The sequence below is a fragment of the Schistocerca nitens genome, chromosome 5, assembly GCF_023898315.1.
Source record: "Schistocerca nitens isolate TAMUIC-IGC-003100 chromosome 5, iqSchNite1.1, whole genome shotgun sequence".
In the NCBI taxonomy this organism is placed as follows: Eukaryota; Metazoa; Arthropoda; class Insecta; order Orthoptera; family Acrididae; genus Schistocerca; species Schistocerca nitens.
This window is the reverse complement of record NC_064618.1, coordinates 298,448,643-298,467,617: the sequence shown is the minus strand read 5'-3', so window position 1 is coordinate 298,467,617 and position 18,975 is coordinate 298,448,643. Positions and strand designations below refer to the sequence as shown.

The 18,975-nt window shown below is 37.3% G+C and overlaps 1 protein-coding gene across 1 annotated transcript in view; it reads left to right on the top strand.

Annotated features, from left to right (window-relative positions):
• Positions 1-18,975, top strand: part of LOC126260415 (fatty-acid amide hydrolase 2-like) — a 405,764-nt gene that overhangs the window by 341,939 nt on the left and 44,850 nt on the right. The window contains exons 5-8 of the mRNA XM_049957744.1: positions 7,406-7,623; positions 16,384-16,495; positions 16,587-16,744; positions 16,840-16,983. Coding sequence (XP_049813701.1) covers positions 7,406-7,623; positions 16,384-16,495; positions 16,587-16,744; positions 16,840-16,983 — 632 coding nt within the window. The remainder of the gene's footprint in view (positions 1-7,405; positions 7,624-16,383; positions 16,496-16,586; positions 16,745-16,839; positions 16,984-18,975) is intronic.

The following is an 18,975-nucleotide window of genomic DNA, read 5'->3' as shown; positions in this document are numbered from 1 at the left end:
GTGGTTCCAAACCATCCATCCTAGGTAATTTTCAGAGAAGGCATTTAGTAATGTTTCAATGGATGTCTTCTCATTTCAACCATTAATAAAACTGTAATTATCCCTGTTGTTTGTTGAATGATTAAAGTCTTTTCCAATGATCACAGTATGATTGGGGAATGTATGTACTAGTGAATTGAGGTTTTCTTCAAAATTTTTGTTTCATCAGGAGGTGAGTCTGGTGGTTGACAGAAGGATCCAGTTATAGTTTTATGCCCACACCTGGTACTGAGCCTTACTGAAACAATCTTGGTTGTACCTTAAATTCCTATCTTGATAGATGTGAGTTTTTTATCTGCTGCAGCAAATGCACCACCTTAATTTCTCATTAGCCTATCCTTTCAATATGCAATTAAACTTTCCTCAAAAGTCTCATTGCTATCAGCTTTGAGTCTTAACCAGCTGTCTGTATGTAGTATTATATGAGCTTCATTGGCTTTTTTATGGGACCACTTCAAGCTCTGGCACTTTGTTACCACTGCTTTAACATCTAACCACTTGAATTTTAATATTCTCACCTATGGTGGGCATTTCTTTGGATCTTACTCTGATACTGCTTTATATCCTATTACTATCAATATTTGGACTGGACGGATATTGCCTGTTCTAAGAACCTCCGTGTGCACCCCATAAACAGTCAGCTGCCTTTGTAGCAACCTCTGATGTGTAATGCACACCTGAACTATTTAGGGGAACTCTACAGTGATCACAGCCTACCTTTTCACAGAACCGTAACAGCCTCTGGTTCAAGCGTTCTTCCACTTCAAATCATAATCAGAGACACTGTCCTCACTTGTGGGAGGACAACATTTCAAACCCACGTCCAGCCATCGTGATTTAGGTTTTCCACGATTTCCCCAAATCACTTCAGGCAAATGTCAAGACGGTACACTTGAAAGGGCATGGCCAACTTCCTTCCCCGTCCTTCCCTAATCCAATGGGACCAATGACATTGCTGTTCAGTCCCTTTCCTCAAGCCATCCAATCAACCATAACCAGAGGACTACCATCTGTTCTGGGGACAATGGCACAAACTGTGAGCTTTGTTGAAACTCCATGAGCTATGCTGGTATCCTCAACATTCTCTGCCAGTTTCTGGAATGATCCAAATATGACCTTGGAGCTCAGACTACGCACATCATACATCCGAACACGAGCCAGAATCTGCAGTTGATTACACTCGACTCCTCAATGGCTGCTACAATAGTCTATTCAGCATGCTGAATGAGGCACCTGTGCATATGCACTAAGTGCATATGGTGTTCCTTCCCATCCCTTACTGCCATTCCAAAGGGGTACCACTATGCACCATACATTTGAACTTCCAATGATTAATAGACCCCTACACTTTAGTGTTTGCCTCCATTTGGCATGGGACTCAGAAGCTTTAGAAACAGGTGAAGTGAGTCCCTCTGGCTTAGTTTAGGTTTCAATGGAAGACATCACCTCAAACTTTTTAGTTATGGGCGTGTGTGTAACATCTTGATTTCTCTCTGGTCACTGTCTCCCCTGTATAGGATGCCTAGGTCTACCACTAACATGCCTGTTACTGTCAAATCAACGAATAGTGGTACATCCTATATTGAGACAATGTCCACAGAGAGGATAGTACTTGAGATACCTTTCATGTCTCTGATACGTGATTCTTGGTAGCCCTCCCAACATGCCCATTCACAGCAGTTTCCAATTGCATGACAGTAGTCAGGACAATTTCCATCTCCTTACAAACAGCAAGTAACTCATTCCATGTCTGAGAACATCATTCACAGTGGGGCTGCATTATGCCTGGTGCAATATTTTACAGAACAGTAAACAAATAACCTTAAACTTCGCTTGCTGATTATTTTTAAATTTATGGATCAGATATGCTACAAATGTTAGGCTACCAGTAGCCTTTTAAAAATGTATTGATTAACTGGCAAAATAAGGTATCTACTACATAACAGAAAAACTAGCTACAAAGTTTACTCTTTCTTTGAAACGTTTTCCACATTGTGGTCACTAACAAATTCAACAATAGTGTTAATTTACCAACATAGTAGGCAATATACACTCCTGTTCAAAGAGAAAACTGATATGACATGACATATTAGTTATTTATAGTAATCGCAAATCACAGACACCAATTTACTATGAAATTGGTTATGCACAATACCCACATTGTACAAAAATTCACGAAAATTTACATTTGCAAGCATCCAAAAATTCTCAAAAATATTCCATACCTTTCCCACAAATATGTAATGAAATTAGGGAAGGATTTGTTTTTAATGAGGATACAGTGGATAAAAGTTTCTAAAAGGCACAAAATAAATTTACAATTCATGACATGGTACAAGTTTTTGCACTGAACTCACAAATGTTTGAAAAACAAAAAAAAAAAAACACAATGTTGACACAACAATGAAAGATTATTTGAAAATGACACAAACAATATTGTACAATGTTAGAATCTAGAACTTAAATTGGACTCAACTGGCACATGTGGTCTCGCACAAAGGAAAATTCGTAAGTCTGCTTATATATGTAAATAAGTGCAAATTGCACAGATTTTTAACTTAGCTGGATCAGTGACAACTTCTACACTGGCATGCCAAAGATGAACTCTGCAGCATCAGTTTACCTCAGTGAAAATCACAAAAATTGTGGAGCACCAGCAAAGCATGTCTTCTGCCTGTGGCAGCTAACAAGCATAAAACTCACAGGTTTCAGTATTTTTTGTGATATCAGCTTTATGATTCACCCTCAGTGAACGTAAGTGTTTTCTTCAAGAACTTAGCTTCAATAATAGAGAAACTAATAAAATAAAAATTGTCTAGGATCTTAATCTGTGGTGACATTAACATAAATTTTCACTCAGAGTATAGTGTCCACTTTAACTGTAAAATTTTTATGAGTTAATACATCTGTGATCTGGAGGTTAAATGCTCAACCAGGCTAACAAATCATAGTAAAAGTTGTCTTGATCAAGTAGCTCATGACACAAAATGCACTGCATGTTCCATGAACTTAGGATTCTCTGACCTCATTGCATCAGTTACGGATAAATCTGCCAATGAGCAAGCCCTAAATTTAAAAAAAAATGTAAACTTCTGTGAAACAATTTGCACGTGAGTGGGATAACTGATAAGACCCTGAACCAGTCCCAAACAGTAAATAGCAAATCTGAAGCTTCTTGAAATACTTTCTACTATTACTTCAGCTACCTCTTCCTTCAAAAGCAAATATATTCATATATGTAACAACAGTAAACATTTAAAGTAGACCACCATAGGTATCATCAAATCAGATAAAAGAAAGAGGTACCTTCTTTCCCCGAGAAAAACCAAATTTGTCATTTGTGAAGAATTTAAGGGGAACTGCAGTGCATATAATAATATCTACAGTATGGTTACCTGCTGAAAATATCATCAAAGAAAATAAATTCATGTGAAACCTACAAGTACAAATACTGGTAGAAATAAACAGCCATCAAGTAGCATTAATGTAACAGCGAATTAGGAGACTAGCTTACAATAAAGAAGAAATTGCAGATAAATTCAACTCCTACTTCACTAAAACTGTTGAAAATCTATCAAATACCCTCAAAAATAATTATCTCTCAGAACTGGACCACACACATTTCTTACCTGCAACATCAGAAGCAGAAACAGAAAAAATAGAAAAAGTGCTATTGATGGTCATGCCCACATCTTGGTCCATCCTTATGTCACTTTCATTCCCTACCATTTGCTACAAGGGTCATATCCATGTGGAAGACCCAGATGTAAGATCTGCATGATTCAATCAGTCAACACACCCTATTCTTATGTTATGTTATTATGTTATTCATCAGAGGCAGGGCAACTTTTGAAAGCTACCATGACATACACCAGCTCTGCTGCAGTCCCTGCACAGCATTTTCATGGTTGTGATCATCAGTCAGCTGCCCACCAGAGTGAATGGTGACTGCCAAACTGTGACAAAGAGCAGATTTAACTGCCCACTAGGCTATACATACTGCTAAGCACAACATTGCTGTTTAACAACCCATGCCATCTAGATCTTTCCCCCAGCACCAGCTTTTCTGAACTACGTGGATGGGAGTTATTCTTGTGATACATCCTTTGTTTTCATAATCCTCCTGGCCTCGATCTCCACTAACCCAATGTACCCACACCTTCTGCCCAGCAGTCTCTCTTTTCTCTGTCCTGTCACTCCCTCCCAGTCCACTTCCCCACATCATCATTGTGTGCCTGTGTGAACCCACTGGCTCTGTTGCCCGTATGTCACATTCCTGTCCTATGCTTCTGCTGCCTCTCCTTCCCACATTCCTATTCCACACACTTGCTATCTCCTTCTGAGTCATTAGCTACCATTCCCCAACCCTCCCTTACACTTCTTCCTCCACTTACCTGATCCGACATAATCCTGCATCCCAGACTACCTGCAAAACTGCAGTTCTGGCACTGTGTGTTCAGCCATCACATTGTAGCTGCACAGAGGTGTGTGTGTGTGTGTGTGTGTGTGTCTGTGTGTGTGTGTGTGTGTGTGTGTGTGTGTGTGTGTGTGTGTGTGGGCGCGCGCGCGTGAGAGAGAGAGAGAGAGAGAGAAATAGCAGTGGAACAAGTAAACGTGCCTGACAAAATACTGGACTCCAGTGCCCCAGTCAGACTCTATCCCTCCCCTGCATTATTGCTTTCATCCAAAACTATCTTCTGTGTCTGTCTTTGTGGTAGGATTTTTACCAGTTTCTCACTGCCTCTGTGACACCATAAGTGTGCTTTGTGGAAAAGATTTTTGTGATACACACAGCTGAAAGCTTTTAAAAGGTCACAAAATATACCAACTGCCCTTTTTTTTTGTCTGTAATGAAGATGGTGCAAGAAGAGCCCTGGCAACTCATAGCACTGTTGCCAGCTTTCGACTGTAAAGTGCTGAGAGCTGCAGGTGGAAACAATGGCCATTTACAGAGTTGTGACAACACTGAGACATTGCCATAGAGACATTTACAAGTGTGTTATTGGTTGAGAAAGGCCCACGGTGCTGCCACGCCTAGCCCACTGCAACTGTTAGTAATTGACTTATGGTGACTCAACTACAGGGATTCGAGTAAATCATTCATGAAAGAAAATAGAACTTCAGTTGTGAATATTCCTTCGCAGAATCAAAACTAAGTTTCATTGATGATATCAAAGTTTCAGAGGTGTCTCACGATTCTGAAGTATGATGGCTTCTCACAGACCTCTGCGAATGTGGTCAAAAAAGAGGTGCAACAATAGTTTGTGACTTGTGTCATACCTCCTTTCTGTGGAAAGGCTTCTTTATAGCAAGCTTTGCTTAACTGATCTGAGCAGGGTTTTAAGAACCTTACTGGAAATATTTTCTACACTTGATGATCCTTTGGTTTTCAAAGAGGCCATGGTTTTCTTTGCTTCATTTCTAGTTATGGAGGATATTCTTATATCCCACTTACAGGATTATGAAAATGGTGCTTCAGTAGTCCCATGGCACTTGAAAAGAAGTCATTGCTGCCTATTTGTTTGTCAGAATATAAAAAGTGATCACTGAAAATTTTACAATTAGCTCTTGGGTGCTTATTCACTGATGAGCCAAAACATTATGACCACCTGCTTAATAGCTTGTGTGTCCATATTTGGAATGAAATACTTCACTGATTTTGCATCTCAGGGATGTGACAGTTTGTTTGTAGATATATGGAGGTATTTTACATTAGATGTCTATGCACAGGTCATGTAATTTGTGTAAATAATGAACCAGTCATTTGTGTAAGTGGTGATGGCACCCAATAGCAACCCACATGGGTTCCATAAGATTTACATCACGCAAACTTAGTCATGAAGACATCAATATGAGTTCACTATAATGGTCCTCAAACTTCTGTAGCAGGGTTCTGGTCCAAGACATGGACTATTACACTGCTGAAAGATGACATCAGCATTGGGGAAGACATCAAGCACTAAGGGATGCATACAGTTCACAGCTGTCAGCATGTCTTTGTAGGTCCCATGCAAGTGCAGGAGAATGTCTCCCAATGCATAATACTGCTCCCTCTAGCCTGCATCCATGGCGTGCTGCACATTTCAAGCTGCCGTTCACCTTGATGATGGAGGAGACCATTGACCTAGTGTAGCAAAAATGTCAATTCACTCGAAGAGCCAACACATTTCCATTGATCAACAGTCAAATCCTGATGGTCCTGTATCCACTGCAGTCATAATTGACAATGTCATTGGGTCAACATGTGAACATATAGGGGTGGTCTGCTGTGGATCTCCATGTTCAACAGTGTAAAATGAACGGTGCACCCCAAAACACTTGTGTGTGCACCAACATTGTGCTCTTTCAGCAGAGGTGCTACAGATCAGCACCTACCCTACTTTACAGAGCAAACAAACCTTCAAATCCCATGTTCTTTGAAGAGTCGGTGCACATCCAACCATTTAGCGCCTAGTGATAGTTTCACTGTCCTTTTACCTCTTTCTGTAGATGCTCATACTAGCACTGAACATTTGGCCTGCTTCACCATTTTTGCAATACTTGTTCATAGGCTCTGCATGATAATAATCTGCCCTTTGTCAAAGTCACTTATTTCAATTGATTTTTCCCATTTGCAGCCCATATCTTTGCTAGGGTGATCCCCTGTCTGTGTCTGATCTGCTTACATGCTTTTGTTACTGAGTAATGTGCCCACAAAGCCACCAGGTGGTATCCAGTATCACGATGGGCAGTGGTCATAGCATTTTGGCTGATCAGTGTGTATTTCTCATCAGTATTTAAAACTGTCTTTGGTAATCAACATAGATCATTAACTTTAAGTTGGTGGCAGTGTTGTAACACTAATATATCCACGAGACAAAAATGGCTCAGAAATACTACACAGCTGATAATTCTGCGTATATTTCACTGTTAGGGTCTTCCCTTCATTTTTATAACATACTTGGGCATATTGTCATCTATCAAACAAATTCCCCTTGCATCAGAATTGAAGGCCTCAGATAAATCTAGAAAAGTCCCAATGACTTTTCTTCTCTTTTATTCAGTCAAGAAACCTATCCCAATTCCCCCACCCCACCTCAGTTTATATTTAGAAAGTTATTGCATGAAAACATCATTCATGTTTTGCAACTGATGTTTCATTGTGTACATTGAAATATGTGTTACTTTACATTACATTGTTATGTTTTTGTTCTTTTTTTGTATGGTTGTGTATTTTTCAGACTCTGTCATGTTCTATTTTATTGTTTTTGTGGAGAAAAAAACTGAATTCATATGATGATAGATGCCATTACTTAACTGCCATTAATTAGCATATATATTGTATGATGAAAATAGTTTCAGTCATCTAGCAATATTATACTTTCAGGAATGAGCTGCTGTGTTGGTTCTGTCCCAAGAAAAGGTATGAAGGCAGACAAAGATGGACAGGTGGTTGCTCTAATGAAAAAGGCTGGAGCTATTCCATTAGCAGTAACAGCCACACCAGAACTATGCCTTAGTTGGGAAACAAATAATCTCATCACAGGAAAAACATGTAATCCATATGATCTTCTCAGAACCAGTGGTGGATCTTCTGGGGGAGAGGTACTATGCATTTATAATACATGCAGGTGCTTAACTTACAGTAAAATTTATTAATTTGTTTGTAAAAAATTATTTACATGAAAATTTACAAGAAAGTACAGGTAGTAATGTTCCAAATAATTCAACAATGGGTGATGGAGAGGATAACAATTAAACTTTAAAACTTTATGATGATACAAATTTTAACCACTTCCTGTTTTTAAATGTATATTTTAAAAATATGATGTATCTCCCTGCAACAATCCATTCACAACATAAACCATTAATTTTGTTTCAAAATTGAACAATGATTCTGTTTTAGTGACTTAGTGACTGTAACACTTTGTATCATAGTTCTCTTATATCATACTTATTATAAAATTTTACACCATAAATTTGTTTTCCTTAAAATTTGTAGACTTGTCTTTTGCAAGGAAGATTTAAAAGTGCATACTTACCTTCAAAATAGTACCAACTACAATAAGAATGGTGGAACATAAATTAATTTAAGATGACAAATACTAATCTAGTGGATCTTGAAGACTTTTCATTTCAAACCAACAACAAAATGTGAGATGTGGGATGCCGTCTAGCATACTATTAAAAGAAAGCAAAAGTTACTTGAGCTATTGGATCCAAAGTGAATGTTTACCTCTCACCTCCTCTTGGCATTTTTTTACATTCATTTCCCTTTTCACTTCTCAGAAAAAAATATTATTTTGTGAAAACTTCATTGTTTTGTGGTCCTATTAGACCTCCTAAGTGCTGCTGTTCATGAGTGCAGGCAAGTGGCTCTCAGCTATTTAACACTGATTTGTACATCCAGTAATTATTTTCATCTTTAGAAGTTGCAAGTCTATTTTTTGCCCACAATTAAAAATAAATATCTGTCAGCTTGGAAGTTCAGTACCAGATCATAATTCCTTTCCTCAAAAATAATTCTGGTATTACACCTATATAAAACTTTGATAATTCTGACACAACCAGGTGTGCATTCACTCATTATATTATATAGATCCCACTGTGAAGCACAACTTATGGAGATGTGAAATGAGTCAAGTTACACGTTGGCAAAAGAAAAGCATTTGTTTTAAGCATGTATGTATACACTGCATTAAAAATAAGTTATCACTACACCACAATACTGTATCTATGCCCACTCAAATTACATTTGAAATACTAATATAGAGAAACCTCACTTAGCAAGCATAATTCATTCCAGAATCTTACTTGTAGTGCCAAACATTGGTTAAGTGAATCAATTTATCCCATATAAATTAATATAAAATACGATAACGCGTTCCATGCATAAAAAGTACTAGAAGTGTTATCTTATTCAGGCCATTTATGTTAAGAAAATTATACCTGCAGTATACAGTATTATGTACTTTATTATTCTGTACACATAACTAATACTTTTTTTACTGGGAAACTATCTGTAGTCATTTGTTTGTGCTGATTTTTCAACGTTTAGCAAAAAATGTGACATGGCACTGTTGTCAAATAAATTTGTAGCACGTGTAGCGACTGCTTTATTGGGACGATGATCTTCAGTGTACGATTCAGTGGATTCTCATGCTTTCAGCATTTCTCTTATTGCACCAGAAAATTGCTACTTTGCTGTTACTGCCCCCTCCTCCTTCTCCGAAGAACTCCTCTCCACAATTTCCTGCTGTGATCTTCCACAAACTCATCGATATCATTGTTATTCACTTCCAGTCCCATGCTCTTGACCAAGGACACAATCTTATTGATTACACTCCACAGGTACTGACTCAAATGCCTCAGAGTCACATTCACCATTGCAATCTGGTCAAAGATTTTTCCAAGCAGAAGTGAGAGTTATCTTGGTAACCTCTTCCCAAGCCTTTTCAATTATCTTGATGCAGGCAACAACGTTGAAGTGATATTTCCAAAACTTTCTAAGAGTGAGGTTGCTAGCTTCAGTCAACTCAAAGCACCACTGAAAGAGTGCTGTAGTGTAGAGCTTCTTAAAGTTAGAACTAGTCTGTGTGTCCATAGACTAGAGCAGGGCTTCCTAACCTGTGGTCCGCGGGCCCCTTAGGGGTCCGCCGGCTCTTTCTAGGGGGTCCACGGCCACCTTTCACCAAATCAGGTAAAATAATGAGTAAAATTATTGAATAAAAATGTGAAAATCAAATTCATCACTTTTTCTTTTTCGTGTGAAAAACATGTGTACTTTTACTTCAGGTTGTATCCCCAAGCAGCCTTTGCGGTTCCTCAGTGAGAACGTATACACAGTTTAGTGCCGGAGAATGCGGCTTCTCTGATCGACTGTTTAGCAACAATACGGGGGCCGTTTGTGCGCTGGCTCAGAGCACTAGATGCGCAGAAACCTTTTACGCATGCGCGGAGCGAGCTTTGTCGACCAATCAGATCTCTCGCTGGCACGTAAGCAGCTCCAGGCATCATTATATGTTAAACTTGCCTTGTCAGTGCACTACCTGTTACACAAGTCAATTTTTGACCAGTTTATTACTTCTAACATGGATCGGTGGCTGAAGTCAGGATCATTGAAGAAGACTGCAGTTTCTCCATCGCCTTCACAACAAGGGAAGTTTCCAGTTGAAATGAATGAGGAGGGAGGATGACCAAAGGAAGACTTTACATACATTTGAACATTTTTCTTCGGATTTCACGAAAAACCACACACACACACACGACTGTTACGAAATATGCATGCTCCTTACACAACAGTAGCCAAACAGTCGAAGTGAACAGACCATAAGCGGCAGCTTGTCAACAGCGAACAGTTTGGATGTGACGTTGATTGCTCTTGGAGGAAGAAAGCTCCATCATCTGAAATTTCAATTACCAAGTAATTTTAAACAGGCTATAGCGTGTTGAACAAAGAGAGTAAATCCACTAGTAAGTGTCAGTATACAGTGGGAATTCAAATTGGATCGTTAATTTCAAGTTGTTTTCATTCATCTCTAAACCAAAGACTATTGATACTTCGGGGGGGGGGGGGGGGGGGGTGTCATTGGGAACATGGCACCTGCATTAAGAAGCTTTCAGTTCCCATGGGTTTCGCCCTGAAATTTGAAGTTACTTTGCTGTTGACTGACTAGGGGGTCCGCCATGGATTTTCGACTGAAGAAGGGGTCCGCCAGCTGAAAAGATCGGGATGCCCTGGACTAGAGTAACAGAGTGGTGTTGGGAGACAAAAATTGGAACTTGATGAACTGAAATTTTTCAAGGAGGTTTTCCTGTGGGCATGGAGAATGGGCAGGAGTGTTGTCCATAACAAGCATGACATGGAGTGGCAGATTCAGCTCAAGCAAAATATTTTTTCACTGAAGGACCAAATACTTCGTTGATCCAGTCATGAAAAAAATCAAGTGTCACCCAAGCTTTGTTGTTGGACTTCCACATCACATTTAACTTGCTCTTCTGGGCTTTACACTTTGTGAAGGCTCCTGGAGTTTCTGATTGGTAAACAAACGGTGGTTTAATTTTCAAATCACCACTTGCACACTTGCATTGGCACAGAGTAGCAGTGTGAGATGGTCTTTCATTGGCTTGTGACCAGGCAATGTAGTCTCCTCTGCTATTATAAATGTACGCTTTGGGGCATCTTTTTCCAGAATAGACTCATCTCATCATAATTAAAAACCTATTGTGGTAGATAACCCTCAAAATCTATGAGCATTTGAAGTTGCTGATGAAGTTCTCTGCTGCCTTTGTGTCAGAGCTGGCTGCTTCGCCTTGCCTCACAATGCTGTGGATGACGGTTCTTCTCTTAAACTTCTTGAACCACCCATGGCATCCCTAAAACAATTCTTCGGCCACTGATGATCCTGACATCTTCTTAACAAGGTCAGCAAAAATCATTCACACCTTCTCACAAATAATTTACATTGTTCAGGATATGAAACCATTGTTTAGATACTCTTGTTACTCCCTTTGAAGCATCTCTCTGCTTAATCTTGTCCTTGGTCTTGCAGATAGTAGATGTAGATCGATTGTATGTGCATGCTAAATCAGCAATGCTCATATTATGTTTTTGTTTTTCAATGATTTTATGTTTTATTTCTGGGGTCATTTTCTTTCTTTCATGGTCATCTTCTTGCAGCTTTATCTTTGGGGACATTTCTACGAAGGGTATTAAAATTTGCACACAAAAAACACACTGTGTGAACACAAGTTTAGAAAAATGTGTGATCACAAGCAGCACCAAGATGGTAGCAGAAAGAGTGCTAAACCCACATTGCAGGACATACTAAAGACATTGTTCATATGCTGCTGCCAACATTGAAAGGTGTCCACATTGTTGAATGTTTCCTCATTTGCATATGAACGGCTAGTGATGTCACACTAAATTGTCATCACTTGTTATGCAGAACATTGTTCGTTAAGTGAGCACTTTTTTACAATTTGTTTTGCTTGTTATGCAAATTGTGCATTATGGAAGGTGCTTGTTAAGCAAGGTTCTCCTCTGTTAACATCAGAGGCATAACTTATAAAAAAAAACCATTGCTTCCCCATATGTATTAAACTATTGCTGATTGTATCCTAGAGCTGACTTAAAACAGGGTGTTCAAAAAGTCTCTCCGCTGTGCTGTATGATTGTTCACCTGCTTGGGTTTTTCAATGAAACAATAAATGCACAACGATACTGCAGTGATATTCTGTACCCATTCATAGGAGAACTTGTGTCAAGTGAAATACTGAACGATTATTTTCAACAAGATGGTGCACCCACACACACAACTCGTGTTTCAATGTCAGTGCTAGCTGATGTTTTGGTGATTGCGTAATTTCACAGGGGCTTTGGTCTCCAACATCAACTGACCTAACACTACCTGACTTTTTCTTCTGGGGTGCAGCGAAAGCAACTGTCTATAAAAACCGTCGAAAATCCATCGATGAATTGAAAACTGCAATATCTACTTTCACTGCTTCTGTTACAGAAGAAATGGTAGAGCTTGTGTTTCGAAACTTAATTAGATGAATTGAATTGTGTATTCAACAACAGGGGGGAACACTTTCAACATTTAATGTGAAAATTTGTAAGTAAAAATGAATATTCAGTCAATTAATAACTTGTATTTCACTGAGTTTCATTTCGGTATATTCATTGCGGTATACGGCACATGCAGCTAACAATCATATGACAGTGTGGAGAGACTTTTTGAACACCCCTTATATGTACGACTACGTTAACTTTTATTGAAGAATCGCGTAAAGTTGGATCAGCAACAACAGAGGACTAGAGGTGTTACTACTTGTCATGAATTTAACAGGTATATTCAATCCTTGACTGTAGATTACCAGATAATATGTAGAGAAAGTGGTTAGTAAGGCATACTTTCCATTTTGTTTTGAATTTAATAGAATTTCCAGTTTCTTGTTTTATGTTCAGTGGGAGCTCATTGGAAGCCTTTGCACCAGAATACACCCAGCTCTAAGAACTAGATAAAAAGCCAGGATATACATGGAAATTATTTTGTCTTGTTCTGTAATTATTCCAAGCTACTGGAAAAAAAGAAAGGAAAAAAACACTGTAATATGTGTGGTTATGTATTTCATGCAATGTTCTTACTGCTCACTGTTTTCTGAATAGATTCTTTATTTTCTTTGCTCCATACAGAAGTAATAGTATGAAATGCAAACATCCACATGTGTCCTAAAGTCAAAATGTGATTCATTCACTCTCTTCCTGGCGCCAACAGGTCTCTGCTACTTCTTTGAATCTGCATAATGAGAGTAATGAGTAGTATAACAGGAGAGCAGGTTCCCCTCCACTCCATAAGAGCAGCTTTTCTTAATTATTTAATGCACTAACTGGCTGCCTTTTCACATTTAAAATAGGAACAATTTATGGTATGTGGCATAAATAAATAATGATAGATGTGCACCTTTAATGATAATTATTATTGCAGCCTAAAATAAGGACTTATCATAGCTGCATATGTGCTGTTCCACTTTCCAGTGAATTCTCTCTAATCATGAGAGCTATGGAACATGGAGTGCAAATAAAAAATTAATTAATTTTTGAATGAAAATCCACTCAGTTGTAGCTAAATAGGTGAGTCACTAGACAGGTACCAATATAAACTATCACAGTGATACTTGTAGTAGCCTCTGTATCTTTATAGACTGTGAGAGGAGCCAGTCAATAACTGATTGGCTGCAGTTTAAAATATTTATGCCACCCTTTTGTGGAGAATTACAAGGAACATATAGGGAGTCAGATATTTATCTCCTGACGATGAGAAAAGTGGTAAAGATTCTCAAAAGATGGAGTACAGAGTTTAACTTGATTGGGCCTTTATATCAAAAAAACTTTATGCTACTAGCTGCTTCTTTCTTTCTTTATTTGTTTCTTTATGTATAGAACTTCTTTGTGTTATGGGAACAAAAAGAGTAAACACTCTTGGTTATCACCTTACAACTAGTGCCAATAGTAAGTAGTGTAACATTCTTAAAGAGCTTATAACACTAATTTATAATTCAAACCATTCCATATTCTTGAAAGATCTCTTTTATGAGAGAATGTATGCGGCCTGATATGCAATAAATACAGCAAGAAAGTATTGCTGCAGACAACAACACCACCAATTTTTGAACAATGAACAACTGTCAGTTCAATATTATTCTTTAGCACTTGGCCTCTACTCGTTGGAAAGATCATAACAAAGAATAAATTACATGATAGCACCAGTGCCTTGTATAATGTGTTGCAATTGCTGCTGTAGTTTCTTAAGAAAACAGTTATTATATTGTCAGTGGGAAATATCTTTTTACAGTAAGCAAGTACATAGCCAAGGAAATTATTAGACTGTAGGAAATATTGCAGTCAGCCACAAGCTTTTCAGAAATGATTTTATTGTACCATTACTAGTCTCGGGTGTGAGCCCATCATCAGGTGGTAGTGTTGATTTCTTGGCAAGTTTAATATTTGTCACCTACAATATAACAGAGTTTTTGTGATTGCATTGTTTACAAAAGGTTTTTTTACATTGTATATAAGCTCTATAAATTATACTTACTCCATGAAAGCTCTCTATTACATGTTGTAGGAGAGAGGTTTCTCTTTCTGTATGCATGCTGGTCCATGAGCTAAACTAAATAGAAGATGGCAAATACATTTGTATCCATCTTAAGATATGTAAAGGAGTACTTTTCATGAAGTACATACCATTTAACATCTTTTGTAAACTATGTAATCATGAAAACTTTATTTTAGGACACAAATGTAAAACTTGCCAAAAAATCAGTGCTGCTGTCTGACATTGGGTTCAGGCCTGAAACTAGTAATGGTACAATAAAATCATTTCTAAAAAACTTGTAGCTGTTACGGTATTTTCTACAGTATAATTTACAAATACAGCTGTGGTGTTACCTAACCATTATGGATAAAATAAAATAAATGAAAAGCACCAGTTTGCTTTTGTTCTACAATATTACTTTTATTGTAAGCTGGTTTTCAGCTTACAAGGCCATCTTCAGACATTTACTGAAAAATACATTATTATACAGGCTTAAGTTTTAGTCATAACAATAATGGAAATTCGTGGATGAAAAATATGTAAAATAAGGGAAGGGCAGCCACTGTTGTAGTGGTCTGCTATATGTGAGTGGTTGCCTTTCCCTTATTCTATCTACGTTTTAGTCACTCTTTTTTGAGTATGTTAACAAGTACATAGCTTTCAGGCATATGAGGTATGACAATAGAGTTTCTGGACTGATTGTATTGTGGGTACAATAGCATCATGTTGAATGCGATAACTCTGTGCTTGTTCAGTCTCCAAAATATCTTTGAATTACTGTCTGATTTTTAGTGAACATAATAGTGAAAGCAGTTCTCTTTTTGTACCTGGAATTTTTTTAAATTTATTTATTGGCAAAGGAAAGTGGTCACATTTTTGAAGATTCTTCAAATGATGAAACCTCCATATGGAAACTGTTGTTTGAAGTTAGTTCTTCAAGTGACAGGAAATTCAGGCAGGAGACAAGCTCAGTATGGGATGGGTGAATGAACAGGGCATCCAGCTACAAGGCATATAATCATCTTTTCATCTGTGTGGGAAAGGAATTGTGTTTCAAGAATGGTTTCTTGGAGGTCAGTTGGTCTCTTCTAATTACAATTAGGAGGTAAAGAAATGTTTACATGAAAGAGACCCAATCTGCAACAAGTCAAGTAATGGATGCTTCACCAAAACAAAGCACCAGCTTACACGGACATTACTGAGTAACAGTTTGCAGCCAGAACAGGCACTGCTGTTCTCAGCTGCCCCTACATACTGGATATAGTACTGTGTGTGTGTGTGTGTGTGTGTGTGTGTGTGTGTGTGTGTGTATGTGTGTATGTGTGTGTGTGTGTGTGTGTGGGTGGGTGGGTGGGCGCGCGTGGGCACGCACGCATGCCTGCGCTGGTGTGCATGTGCACACTTTTTTCATGTATATAAAAAATGTAGTTTGTCTGAAAAGTCACCATATCTTGATTCTAGAAGCTGTTTAGAAATCAATGTCAGAGGAATTGTTGGGGATAGCAAAAGAACAATTTTGCAAATGCTTAAAAGACTAAAAAGTGAATGGAGAAATCCATTAAAGTTCAGGAAGATTGCCTTGAAGTTGTGATGAATAAATATACAACATTTTTGACAAAGTGTGTTTTCTATCACTATTCAGCAAACTTCATTGTGATATCTCTAGTACTTCAGGTATTCAATGAACTTACTTTTTCCATAAGTAGTGATTTTAGGTGACTATCAGTGAAATAAAATATCTGATATTTTTATAATATTCTCACAGGCTGCTCTGTTAGGAGCTGGAGCATCTGTTATAGGTGTTGCTTCTGATATTGCTGGCTCTATCCGCATACCTGCTATGTACAATGGAATTTTTGGCCACAAACCTACTCCAGGTAATTTGTAAGATGTGATGCATGAAAATGATTATTTGATACAGACATGCAGAAGCAGCTTTAGAATGGTATCTGCTGTTTTATTTTTCAGGGTATATATCAATTGAAGGACATTATCCAAGTGCTACTAGTGATGAGTTCAAGCACTACCTAACTGTGGGGCCACTTACACGTTATTCTGAAGATTTGAAACCAGTGTTAAAAGTAATGGCTGGTGAGAAAGCATCTGGTCTTAGACTAGATGAGGAAGTATGCAACATTTTATTTTCTAATGAAATGAAACATTTGTTATTACATATTTTTGTATATTAAGTGTATGAGGTAAAATATCCTCTCCTTTTTAGGTTAACATGAAGGATTTAAGAGTCATTTATATGGAAGAGGCAGGATTCTCATATGTTATATTACATTTAGACAATGAGATCAGAAAAGTATTACAAAAAGCTGTTAATTTTTTGCACAAGAAATTTGACATACCTGTTCAGAAGGTAAGTTTCAGAAAACTGTCTTCTTAGAAATATAAGAAATAGTGTAGTATCTGCTTTCATTTTCAGATTATGTTGCTGGGGTCATCTTGGATACCAATAATTCTGGTGTCACTGTCTTATTTTTATCTGCATTTTTGATACAAACCATTGCTGAAATTATGACGGAAAGCTTGTGTAATGTTGATCAATGTTAATTTTTAGTGGTAAATTTTATTTGAATATTATCCTTTCCTTTTATTTATTTTCTTAATAAATTTTATAGATCTTACTCTCTGGTGTTTTCTCTATAGTTTATTCTTGTAGAAGAAAGAGCCATTACGTTTCATGCACGTCAAAGATGTCAAAGAACCTTTCCTTTCATTAACCATCTTTTTTTTAAAAAAAAAAAAAAAGAAAAGAAAAAGAAAAGTTAGAGTCGCATACCTTCCATCTGTAAGAAAGGAGGTTAACAACTCATATGCAATTTCCAGTTAATGTTTAAGTTTTTTTACATTAATTTCTTCACCATTTTTTCAGTCATCAGGGAAAAAGCATGTAAAAGATTTGTAGAACTGATTTAACTGGTTAACATTCCCAGAATTCACTCATGTGTTATAAGAATTTTAACTGGCTTTCGTTCTAGAACATCGAGCAGATGCCTCTTGCAAAAAATTGTTATTTTGAGAACTGTTTTGCATCCATTCATTAATGTCTTTAGTTGTTGATTTTGTGTTGCCCAAATTAATGTAAACTGCATGCATATAATACTAAGTTCAAAAACAACTTCTTGAGCTTCAATGTTGCTGCAGAAAGGAGTCAGGTATGCCAGTGTACCAGATACTTTTAAATGACTTGAAGATGATGAACTGAATTTAAGACTGACTCAGAGAACTTTTTATAGCATAACTCTTTCTACTCCATCAGAAATTGTCCTCTTATAAACTCTTAAAATGTTTTAAGGTACAATATAAGCGTTATAATACTGTGAATTTTCATAAACTTAAGTTATTTCAGAGTATAACACTTAATTAAAATATATGGCTTTGATTTCTTCCCAAATTCCAGAGACTTCTCTCAGTGAGGTTCATTTAACATGATTACTGTAATACAAAGAATGTAAAGATAGGGTCATCTCCATTATTGTTTCTCCCTCACATTAATAAGCTGATTTTGCTTGTTATTTTGAATATAATATAACTCTGTAATAATCTTTATATGATTTCCTTATTCTTTCCTATCTTTTGATTGATACTACAAAAAAAGTAAATAAATTTAGACAGTATGACTAATATGAGGATTGGGAACAAAGTAAGTTTCATGCAAGTAATTTCCATTAATTTATTAAATCCCATTCTTGTACAATAAAACCTGGATGAAGACAGAACCACAACTCACAGGTCGAGTGATGAGGAAATTGGAGAAGTTTTGACAAACAATATCAAATCAAATGAAAATCATAAATATCAAATAAAAAATGAGAAAGGTGCCAGTAGCCTGTAATGTCCTAAGCATGTGACAGTGTGCTGAATGCTGAAAAGGTGTCAGTACAGTATCATGGAAATCCAACACGAACACCAATACAGGAATGGTGTATAGAGCACTGCTCAGTTAACAGATTCCACCAGGAATGAATAGCCTTCTGCTATTTAATTTGTGCATTATAAAGGTTCAGCACAATGAAAGCATATTTCTTACAACATCAAATCTACAAATGGGGTCTAAAGTTTGTAACTGGTACGATATCATATTGCATCATGACTCTAGAAAACACTAGCCATAACATCCACTATGATGGAAAACTGGTGATTGACATTGCAACATCTGCAAAGACACTATTGGGTATTACAACCAAAATGCCATTAAGGCAGTATGCAACAAACCTCAAACTGTTACGAAGTGTGCAACATGCTTGGATATGCAAATGACTAGTGTTTCAACACAACTGCACTATGCGGATAGGAATAACACCATCTACATCCTGTATATAAAGAAAGAATACACAAAGGTTTCACA